General features: G+C 40.3%; 3 protein-coding genes across 3 annotated transcripts; 1 reads left to right on the forward strand and 2 right to left on the reverse strand.

Moving 5' to 3' along the window:
• FDP41_008633 (uncharacterized protein) lies at nucleotides 1-7,795 on the reverse strand (the record flags this gene model as incomplete). Its single annotated transcript, XM_044712508.1, has 2 exons — nucleotides 1-1,646; nucleotides 1,800-7,795. Coding segments are annotated over 2 exons (7,642 nt in total), but the record flags the coding sequence as incomplete, so codon positions are not given.
• Nucleotides 7,796-8,737: 942 nt separating this feature from the next.
• On the forward strand, nucleotides 8,738-10,818 carry FDP41_008634 (uncharacterized protein; the record flags this gene model as incomplete). Its single annotated transcript, XM_044712509.1, has 3 exons — nucleotides 8,738-9,371; nucleotides 9,497-10,484; nucleotides 10,584-10,818. The coding sequence occupies 3 exons, from the start codon at nucleotides 8,738-8,740 to the stop codon at nucleotides 10,816-10,818; spliced, it is 1,857 nt and encodes a 618-aa protein (XP_044557683.1).
• A 155-nt stretch (nucleotides 10,819-10,973) lies between these two features.
• On the reverse strand, nucleotides 10,974-11,762 carry FDP41_008635 (uncharacterized protein; the record flags this gene model as incomplete). The annotated part of the gene is made up of 1 exon (XM_044712510.1): nucleotides 10,974-11,762. One exon carries the CDS (start codon nucleotides 11,760-11,762, stop codon nucleotides 10,974-10,976), a length of 789 nt encoding a protein of 262 aa, XP_044557684.1.
• Between the last annotated feature and the right edge of the window lie 270 nt (nucleotides 11,763-12,032).

The raw sequence follows: 12,032 nt of genomic DNA on the forward strand, positions 1-12,032 counted from the left end.
CCCAAACCCAAACCCAACCCAAACCCAAGCCCCAAACCCAAACCCAAACCCCAAACCCAAACCCAAACCCAAAAACCCAAACCCAAACCCCAAACCCAAAACCCAAACCCAAACCCAAACCCAAACCCAAACCCAAACCCAAACCCAAACCCAAACCCAAACCCAAACCCAAACCCAAACCCAAACCCAAACCCAAACCCAAACCCAAACCCAAACCCAAACCCAAACCCAAACCCAAACCCAAACCCAAACCCAAACCCAAACCCAAACCCAAACCCAAACCCAAACCCAAACCCAAACCCAAACCCAAACCCAAACCCAAACCCAAACCCAAACCCAAACCCAAACCCAAACCCAAACCCAAACCCAAACCCAAACCCAAACCCAAACCCAAACCCAAACCCAAACCCAAACCCAAACCCAAACCCAAACCCAAACCCAAACCCAAACCCAAACCCAAACCCAAACCCAAACCCAAACCCAAACCCAAACCCAAACCCAAACCCAAACCCAAACCCAAACCCAAACCCAAACCCAAACCCAAACCCAAACCCAAACCCAAACCCAAACCCAAACCCAAACCCAAACCCAAACCCAAACCCAAACCCAAACCCAAACCCAAACCCAAACCCAAACCCAAACCCAAACCCAAACCCAAACCCAAACCCAAACCCAAACCCAAACCCAAACCCAAACCCAAACCCAAACCCAAACCCAAACCCAAACCCAAACCCAAACCCAAACCCAAACCCAAACCCAAACCCAAACCCAAACCCAAACCCAAACCCAAACCCAAACCCAAACCCAAACCCAAACCCAAACCCAAACCCAAACCCAAACCCAAACCCAAACCCAAACCCAAACCCAAACCCAAACCCAAACCCAAACCCAAACCCAAACCCAAACCCAAACCCAAACCCAAACCCAAACCCAAACCCAAACCCAAACCCAAACCCAAACCCAAACCCAAACCCAAACCCAAACCCAAACCCAAACCCAAACCCAAACCCAAACCCAAACCCAAACCCAAACCCAAACCCAAACCCAAACCCAAACCCAAACCCAAACCCAAACCCAAACCCAAACCCAAACCCAAACCCAAACCCAAACCCAAACCCAAACCCAAACCCAAACCCAAACCCAAACCCAAACCCAAACCCAAACCCAAACCCAAACCCAAACCCAAACCCAAACCCAAACCCAAACCCAAACCCAAACCCAAACCCAAACCCAAACCCAAACCCAAACCCAAACCCAAACCCAAACCCAAACCCAAACCCAAACCCAAACCCAAACCCAAACCCAAACCCAAACCCAAACCCAAACCCAAACCCAAACCCAAACCCAAACCCAAACCCAAACCCAAACCCAAACCCAAACCCAAACCCAAACCCAAACCCAAACCCAAACCCAAACCCAAACCCAAACCCAAACCCAAACCCAAACCCAAACCCAAACCCAAACCCAAACCCAAACCCAAACCCAAACCCAAACCCAAACCCAAACCCAAAACCCAAACCCAAAACCCAAACCCAAAACCCAAACCCAAACCCAAACCCAAACCCAAACCCAAACCCAAACCCAAACCCAAACCCAAACCCAAACCCAAACCCAAGAATGCAATTAGGTGGAGTCCAAATGGAAGTCTTTTGGCCTCATGTTGTTTATTTGATAATTACAAATTTTTGGGATCACTGAATGGGCGATATTCCCAAACCCAAATAAATGTTTATTTGACGTTGCACGAGATGTGGATTATCAAACCAATCACAACGTTCCAAAGGAAATGATATATCAACAAAAAACAGCCACCAAAGACAGAACCACCATTCACAACGGTAGAAGAGAGATGAGGTGGACTGGCTTGTTTCTCACTCGTCAAGACAAATATACCTGTTCTTTTCACCACAGCAACAGCAGTATTATCGGTAGTATTCTTATCAACAATGATACAGTCGGGTGAAATGTCAAAGGTCTTGGTTGCATCATTCCAAAATCTACAAACCAAAGTTTCATTAGCTTGATCTATCATACATTTTGGCAAAACATTATTTCTCACAGACTCAAAAGTTATGTTGGCTATTGGACTTGATTGATGTCGAATTGAAATGGTGGTAGTTTGATCCGGCATGACTGAAAAATCAATCACTTTTGAAGTAATATTTAAGGAACGAATAGCAAATTCGGATAAAGCAGCAGACATGTTATAGACCTTCATGACAATGTTTACAGTCGAGTAAGAGGCCACTTCGGCAAGCTTGGAAAAGTTTCGTGATAGTTCATACTTGTGCTTTCCATCAATAATTTCAGATAAACCATTCAATGTCACCGCATTGAGTTTTCGATTGTAACCGAGAATTCCTTGAGCATTCAACCGTGTGGCAGGCATGTCTGGAGCCAAATTTTTCGTGTATGCCAATAAAAGCTTGTAATAAATTTGCTTCAAATTATCGAAATCGGTTTTTTGGAAGGCTTTAACTTTTCTTGTTGTTTGAGCTCCTACTACTTGATTCACACGTTCATAAAGAGAATCGGCGGCTTGTTTTGCGAAATCCAAGGTATTTGATTCAGTATTAATTGTATCAGAAGCTGAAATTGTGGAGGTTGTGTTTAAAAGTTTAGAAATCAAAGTAGACGAAGTGGAGTCGTGAAGATAGGCTGAACTGGAACTTGCCGTATTGATGACATTAATTTTGGCTGAAACACTTTCGCTGGTCTCTCCTGAAATAGCCACTTGTTCTTCGACATGTTCAAAATATGCATTAACATATTGAGTGCCAACGTCTTTCATTTGGCTGATGACAAACGAATCGTTTGTTTGAATAGTTTTGAGAAGATCCAATGCAGCAGTAGCAGTGGATTGTGAAATTGTTCCTTGCGTGGTAGCATTCAAAAGAATGGATGTTGCCTCTTGCACAGATGGAGCAGTCACAACCACACTTGTTTCGACGGACGTAGAAGCTAATTTGGAATCATAAACCACAGCCTTAATCCTTAAAAGGTTGCCATCTGCACCACCCACAGGTAAAGGAGATGTGATGGATTTTCTTTCAGATCGATCATTGAGTTGTTTCCAGTCCCCAAGTAATTGGTCAAAATAGAAAAATTGATAAGTGAGAGGTAAATGAGGATCACTGAAACCATTTGAACAACCTATGTTGAAAAGAGTTTTCAGCGCAACACCACTGCTAGGGCTAACTTCAAACACTCCCTTAGTTGGTGGATTATTCACAATTAAGGTTAAAGAAGCAGTTCCTGTTCGTGCAGCATCATCGTAAACGGTCAAACGAATCGTAAAAGTACCTGCCAATAGAACTTTTGGAATCTTCAAATAACTTGAAGTACAGTCAATATTATCCAATGGTAAATCATCACTTTCCCATAAATAAATTGGATCTGAGACGTGATCAATGAATTTAGATAAGAGGACCAAGTCTTTCGATGAATCCACAGCAGTCAGGTCTGCAACTTGATTGGACATTCCAATGGACATGGCAACAATGGAAAGCCTGATCATTGAATCTCTGGCCCTATTCACAACGGTAACAGTCAATGAGGCACTACTACTTCTTGTACCCTTGCTAAAGGTGGCTGTAAATTTATACTTTCCTTCCAAAAATTTTCTAGAGAATGGAGTTTGAATGGGAGATAAAATATTTGTGCACTCCACTGCGTTGACCAAATCAAAACATGAAATGGAAAGAGAGGATGTTTCACTGGTGGCACTTGGGTCGTAGGTCAAAACATTGAATGACAAAATGTCGTCGGTCGATTGAGTGAAATCAAAGATATCAAATTTCACACGTAAAGGTTTTGCAACAGCAGTAACCTTGAATCGTAATGAAGCAGGTTGAGCCTGATCGGCTTGAGCTATCACTGAAAAGTAATAATCACCCTCAACGGGAAGTACAGTGTAACCTTGACCAAATACTAAAATTCCATCTCTAGATTTTATAGTCACAGGAGAGACTGAGTTCATGGTTTCATCTAGTGTATAGTTCCATCTTGTCAGTCTTGGATTTCCATTGTAGCATGTTGGGAATCTAATTTGTGCATTAATCAAAAAGAGAGAGCCGATATTGACTGTTGGGCTCAATCCTTCCTTCAATGAAATAGTTGGAACAGCATTTCCAATAACATCAAACGAAGCAGATTGTTTTGATAAGGTATTGAAAGAACTTTGAACTGTGACTTCCAATGTGTAAGTACCTGTTTCAAGCATGGCAGCATCGATCGTCAGGATGGAGGACTTGTATTGAGATAAACGTTCATTGAGTGAATAAAGCATATCACTCGATGGAGCGCTCGTGGCAGACCAAAAATATTGCAATCTTCTTCCATCCAACGTGGCTGAAGCTGAAGCATCGAGCACCACTCGATCACATGCTGACACGACATTCTTTTCCACAAAGAGAATAGCTGTTGGTGGTGTTGGACTGAATGAACCTGCAGCAACAGGAACATCCACAACAGGAGAGGAGTCTCCCTTGGATGGATCTTGATAGAATGAAAGAACATCTCCACTAGTCACAGAGGCAATAGGACCCAAGACAATTTCAAAGTTTCCATCTATCAGCAAGTTACAGTCAGCTTCCTCACCACCAACCTTTTCAAGACTGACATCTGTCATTAAATGATTACATTCGACTCGTCTTCTGATAGAGGAATAGTAGGTTCCTATAAGTTTGTCACCATTCGCACTGAAGGTCAACACTGAAGGTAAACTAAACATACAGGCTGAACCAGACCATGAACCGGAGCAAATGTCACACTTGGCACCAGTGAATCGAGGAGAACATTCACAGGTTCCGTTCCTTGTACACACTCCATTTGAAGAACAATTCAATGAAGAGCTACACACAATATCACAATTTTCTCCAACATAACCTGGAGCACATTTTTCACAAAATCGACCAACAAAATTACCATAGCATGAACATTCGTTATTGATACACTCTCCTCGATTGTTACATGTGGTAGCCTTGTTACAAAAGTGATTCTCGCATTGAGACCCACTATAGTCTGGACTGCATGAGGTACAATTTACACCGTCGTTCCATCTTGGCTCACATACACACATGTCTGGAGCGATGCATCTTCCATGTCCTCCACAAACCAATGAACTTTTAGAATCAATTCCAAAACATGAAAAGGATTGACAAGCATTTCCAGAGTAACCTGAATCACATGCACAAGTGTTTGGACCAGTGCATCGACCTCGCCCAGAACAAACATTTCCGAAATTGGCACGTACTCCAAAGCATTCAGGATATTCACAATTAGGTCCTTCATAACCTCGCTTACATCTCGAGCAAAACGAAGAAGCTTCCAATGAAGGAGAGTCACAAACACATCGATCGACAGCTTCGCATTTGCCTCTCCATGAACATCCACCCATGACATCCGTGAGGCCATTACATGTTGGAATGTCACACAATCGACCAGTGTACCCTCGTCGACATTGACAATAATCGCTGAATGCACAAGTACCATTGCCTGAACATACCGATGGATCATTCGATAATTTGGTGTGGCAAATATATTTATCACAGTTGTTGCCGCCGAAACCTGTCGAGCATTGACATTGATCTTGAGCGATGCATTGACCTCTTCCAGAGCATACTTGTGGATGGTCTCTTCTCAGGCCATAGCAAGTAACACTATTTGGCAAATAACCACCAAAGTTACAACTCTCGGTTGGTAATAAATCACAATTTAAGGTAACATTATTAGAGGTTGCAATTTGTTGGCACACCGATCGACATAAAGGCATCCTTGGATTACTACTCGTACATAACTTGAATTGTTGCAAACAGAAATAGTTCTTAAGAGCACCAGTTTCACATGGACCCGATGAATTGCACAAATTATAAGTATTCATGAACTGTTCATAGTTGTTTTGTGCTTGTCGATCTGCTGCACCCACAGAATCCATGAAAACTTGAATGGCATGAGATGAGTTTTTTGCTCCCACAGAATAATCCAAGTTCAATACATTATAATTCACTCCATAGTTTTTACAGAATGGAATGGCAGTGCTAGGAATGGGGACGCATTGTTGACGGAGTGTAAATTGAGAGCAGTCCGATCCGGTATAACCTGAGAAGCATTCACATCGATTGGGTCCAACACATTGGCCTTTACCGTTGCAATTATTTGGACAAACATAACGATCACACAAAGCACCTGTATATCCAGGATTGCAAACGCAAAAACCAGCGTTACAAACACCATTACCATGGCAAACATCTTCATCACTTGGAAGTAAACCTCCACATCGATAAGTGTTGGCATTGTCTTGAGGAATAGTCATACAGACATCTTCTTTCAACTCGTTGCACATTCTCATCAAGTCCGATTGAGCAAAAGGTGAAAGAGTATTCGTGCAGGATGATTTACACATGCGAGCAGAAACTAGAACCTGGTCCGTAGTTACAGGTTGTGTTCTCTTGCATGCTGGATAAATGTACATGCACAAAAATCTCGTCATTCTTCTCTTGCATGCTTCGTCGTTATTTGCACACAAAGGTTCTAGTCTGGTGACCATTTGATCTACTTGAGAGGACATGCTTGTCAATGCCAATTTCACATTTTGATCGAAGGATTGTTGGTCGCTTGTGGTGTTCGTAAGGAACACTGAGTTCAAATATTCATAATTTACATAGGGAGAACATTTTGGATTGAGTCGATCATGCGGATAACTTCTACATTGTGGTGAAGGCATATAAATGGAACAATCACTGCCAAAGTAGTCTTCTTCACAAGAGCAAACTCCATTCTCTAAAAGTTGACCATGAGGTCCACAGAAGTTGTTTTGAGGTCCCGGATCAGGATAGGCCACACAATCCGAATCAGATAAAGACTCACACACTGAATTGTACTGACTCTCATTTAAGTGTGGCTTCAATGTTTGAATGCATGATTCTTTACACATACCAGCAGAAACAACCATTGAAGGATTGTTTGTAACATGAATACAAGCAGGATATATGTAGGAGCATATAAATTTCAGCATATCAACCCGACAAGCTTCACTCGTGCAATCATTCGTCATTTGTTTTGCTCTTTCATACATGGCATCCACAGATTGAGACAAACGTAGGAATCCCTTTCGAGTTTGAGCTTCAAATTGTTCCCGATTCAATGCACTATCATTGAATAGAGTATTCAAATACAAATATTTAACATGAGGGGCACATTTGGAATTCAAATCTTCGAGCTTGTACTGCACACATTGAGGTACGGGCGCATAGAGCGAACAATTAGGATCAGTATAACCTTCTTCACACATACAAGTTCCAGTATTGGGTTTTAAGGAGCCATATGGTCCACATTTTGAGTTAATTTGTGGAGTCGAGCATCTTTCTCCAGAATAACCGTTTTGACATTCACAGGTGAGAGCATCCATGTTGAGAACTCCATTTCCATTGCATTTCAATGGAGGAGTGTTGCTGCTTGTCGTATTGAGGCAACTCTCGTCCAACCCAGCTGATCCAGAACGTACACATTGGCATTGATGACCATAATGATCGGCATTACAGGTACAATTATTAGGGCTCATACACTGACCATGTCCACCACACACCATGGAAGACATGACGGCAGGGATATCAAAACACACGGGAACGCAACGATCTTGTCGGCATGCGTAATGGTCTGGGCAGTCGGTGGAATTTGTACATGTATCAGCCTCAGCAGCACGAACAACACAAGTGAAGATTATCACTGCGATCATCATCAATGCGGCTACAATCACAGCCATCAAAGGCCTCTTTCCAGAAAATCTCTTCACCATGATAAAGGATCGATTCGGAGAAGGATCACCCGCTAGGATCTACTGTTTTGAAATTTTTTAAGCTGGTTGTACTCATCTATAAATGATCATCTGTAAATGGCCACAACTGAAACGTTTGAAAACGGATATTACCGTTGGGAGGATAGGTCAGTTTGAATTCAACAACTTCCTTTTAGATTCTAAATCTCAAGAAAATGTTGTATATTGCATCGTTGAAGATTTGAATCTCTCTCAAGTTGGTGGTTGTCAAAAAACGTCATCATAACCGTTTGTTGGCAGAAAACTTTAGAGAGATTCAAATCTTCAACGATGCAATATACAACGTTCTGTAGAACAATATTAATAATCATACAATATTAATAATATTAATTACCTGATTTCCATTTTATGACAACACTCGAAAGATTTATGCTGTGTGAATTGTGTGAATGTTGCCATACTAGTATCCACACAGATCCTGTTCACACATTATGATGAAAAAATTATTGAACAAATTATGAATTATTTCACATGTGAAAGATCTTTCATTGCTCATCCACATGTTTCCCCCTTGTCTGCCATAAAATGACATCACTCTTTCTTCTTCCAAATGATGTCATTATCGATAATACGATTTTCTCACATCTTTCGGAATGTCAATTCATCTTCAAGTTTTTCTTACGTTCGGTATGTTCTTAAAAGGGACAGCATTGACATTTATCACAAAAATTGGAAGAGAACCACAAGATTCATGAGTAGTTTTCACAAAGAAGAATCCCAAAGTACAATTATGCCCTATTGGAGAATATAAAGAGACATTCCACACAAATTTGTTTCATTTTTATTTTTCTTGGATTTGTATTACTATTTCCGATCAAGGATTGGTTCTCTTCAAACTCACACAATCCGTTTCTTGCCAATCGTCACACCAGAAAAAACTCCTCACATCCAAAACACCACAAAATGAATTCAAGAGCTACCAGTGCAATTCTGTCATCCTCATTGAAGGCCACACAAATGTCATCTCGTTCTTCAATGATCACTCGTAATCAGGCCGAGTCTCTCTTGAACAAGACAACCACCACTTTGAATCAACATCATTCATTCATGTTGTCATGTGGTGCTTTTAGAACTCGATCCGTTCACCACCATTTGATCTCACTCGATTTTCTCCATACCGAGCAATCCGTTGCCTCCTCCAAGTGTCCCATTCACTCCAAAACAGCAGAAACTACTTTGCAGGACTCGGATTCTTCCAACAACAACAACACAATGGCCGGTTGTCCCTACCACTCTGCAAACACTGGTCCAAAGACACCTCTAAAATCATTCGATGAAATTCCTGGACCAAAGCCATTGCCAATTCTTGGTAATTTACTCGACTTGATCAAACACAAAGGAATTGCAAGTATTTACTTTTATGAGTTGTGTGAAAAGTATGGAGATATCGTTCGTCTCAGTATGCCAGGCAAACGAATGGTACTCATTTCTCATCCAGCAATTATTGAAGATTTGATTAAAAAGGAGGAGCAGAGAGAGCACTTAAAGTCGTATCGCTTTTACAAGTCACAACGAGATATTGCATTGGCTCCAATGGGTAAGTGTTTCATTCATTCATAGACACTCTTGTTCCATCCTTATGAACAAAATTTCACACATTTAAATGATTTGACATTCTAAAATTTGAATGGTCTTATTTCACATCGATGATTTGACTTTTAGAAATGACCATCCATGAGAATTGGCAAGAAATTAGAAACCTCTTCAATGTGGCCATGAAACCCGAAAATCTTGAAAAGGTCAGTTTACCACAAATTACCGAACTCAATGGGGATTTTTTGAGAATTCTTGTGAGTAAATTGAAGAGAGTGGAAGGCAGTGAAAACGATGACACTCCAAGGTACAAGCTTCCCAATGCCTTTGATGTCACTTCCTTGTATACGTTTAAATCTGTTGTGAAAACCTTCTTGGGTTTGAAGGTGACTGATGAAATTGAAAAACAAATGCCATGGACCATTTATGAATTTGTCGACCTTGCTGTTCGTGGTACTGATCTCACTCTTCAATTGGACAGCAAACCACCCATCTATCAATATTTCAAAACAAAGAAGTACAAGGAAATGGAAGCAATTATGGATAAGATTTATTATGGAAGTAGGAAATTGATTAAAATGTATGAAAAAAATCCAAATCCACAACTTCCAAGATTGAAAGACTTTGTGGATGAACGTGCTGTTGGAATGGAAAATGCAGAAAAGAAAAGTGAGGGAGTGTTGAGCTCCTTCTTGAATGGTGGTGTTGATGTGACTTCTCGAATTATGGTCAATCAAATGTATCGATTGGCTCATCATGTAGAATATCAAGATAAATTGTATGATGAATTGAAGGAAGTGTTTGGAGAACCTACTGCTGAAGAATTCTTATCTGAGAATGGACTTCAAGTCTCCTGGGAGCAGTATAAGAAGATGAAACTAGTGAAGCATTTCTTGGATGAAACTTTCCGAGTGAATTCCTTCTCTTACATGACAAGTGGCAGATGGACTTCCACAGACCTCGAAGTGAATGGATATTTAGTTCCAAAGGATACTCGAATTTTAATTATGAATTATCATCCAAGCATGAGAGAAGAGTTTGTTCCTCGTGCCAAAGAGTTCATTCCAGAGAGACATGAAAAGGGACATTCATTGGCTCCAAAATCTATGTACAGCAGGTAAGTGTAGAGTTTTCATATGAGCTGCAAAGATCATTCGTTTGGATGGGAACTCATTTTGTGTGATGACATATTTTAATATATTAACATAAATAACAGTCTTCCATTTGGAATCGGGGCCAGAAAATGTCCTGGTAGTCGAATTGCAAGCACTGAATTGCATCTCTCCCTCGTCAATTTAGCAAGACACTTCAGACTGACACACGAAAATCCCGACAAATTCCCAGAAAGCAAACATGACCAATCCATGTTGTATATTGACTCAAAGAGTCATCCATTGTACTTGATCCCAAGAGATCACATGAAACCGATATTAGAAAAATATGTAGCTTAATGCAAGTGAACAACTTCATGGAAAGCATAATAAATTTTATGATCATGTTAAAGTTCTCATCTCACCAGAACGGCATTAGTTATCACACTTATTAATGTTTGTTCCTTAAAGAGGGTTATTCACAGTATTTGAGTGAAGCACAGTTTTAATCCCATTCAATCATCCAGTTCGCTTTCGTTGAGTTTGTTGTCGCTTTGAGATCCAGTGTCCTCTGGAAGAGATTCGATGTTAAGAATTTTAGTAAGGAATGAATATATATATTCATATTTCTCCCAATCCGTTGCTTTTGAAATTTTCTCAAATTCTAGTCCTATTAATATACAAACATCGATAGCTTTGTCGACGTTACACAAATATTTCTGCTTAAATTCATTATCGTTTAAGGTGAAAAAACTTCTAACAAATCCAAATTTTTCTGGGTTAGTCATGTTCAATGGAACGAAGAAAGGAGTTATTTTTCTAACACCAACGGAAACTTTTAAATCAAGAACCTCCTTTTCAATCTGTTCCTTATCCCTCATCATCATCTCTTCTTTCTGCTTCAGCATTAAAATTTCCTTCTTCATCTCCGCATTGTCCTTATTCAAATCAAAAATTTCCTTTTTCCTTTCTGCCAATTCTTTTTTCATCTCTTCAATGATATCAGTACATTCACTCACCATAGGGAGAGCTGTGGAACGATATTTTGTCCTCTTTTGTTGAAGGATTTCCATATCCTTATTCTGCTCGGACGTAAGAGGGAACATGGATGCCTTTCTTTTCAACTTGTTGCTCGCGAATTCATCTAATAAATTTTGTTGATGCTCAGTGTAATCAAGGACCACAAATTTTGGAGTGTTGTCCAAAGGTAACTTTTTAATAGGGTCAGTTGGATACATCACCTCTTCAGACACGAAGTAACGTGAGGTCTTTGCTTCTGAATGAATTGTATCAAGACAACTCATTTTGACAATGGTGATGAACTTTTCTCAATACATACATATTGAAAATGTTATTGTACACTTGTAGTGACGGTTTCAAGTTCATATTTTTCCTCCTTCACTCTCGGAATGATCGTCAAAGCTTCTATATTTAAATATAATCACCTCCTATCATTTGATGAATCTTTTGATCAAGTGAACAGTGCTGACACTCAATCAAGTTACTGTGGACGTTCTTGAGAAATTTTCAAGTTGAAAAACTCTTAGGGTTTGAAAATTGTTGAATAAATCACA

The sequence above is a fragment of the Naegleria fowleri genome (genome assembly GCF_008403515.1).
Source record: "Naegleria fowleri strain ATCC 30894 chromosome Unknown tig63, whole genome shotgun sequence".
Classification (NCBI taxonomy): Eukaryota; Heterolobosea; class Eutetramitea; order Acrasida; family Naegleriidae; genus Naegleria; species Naegleria fowleri.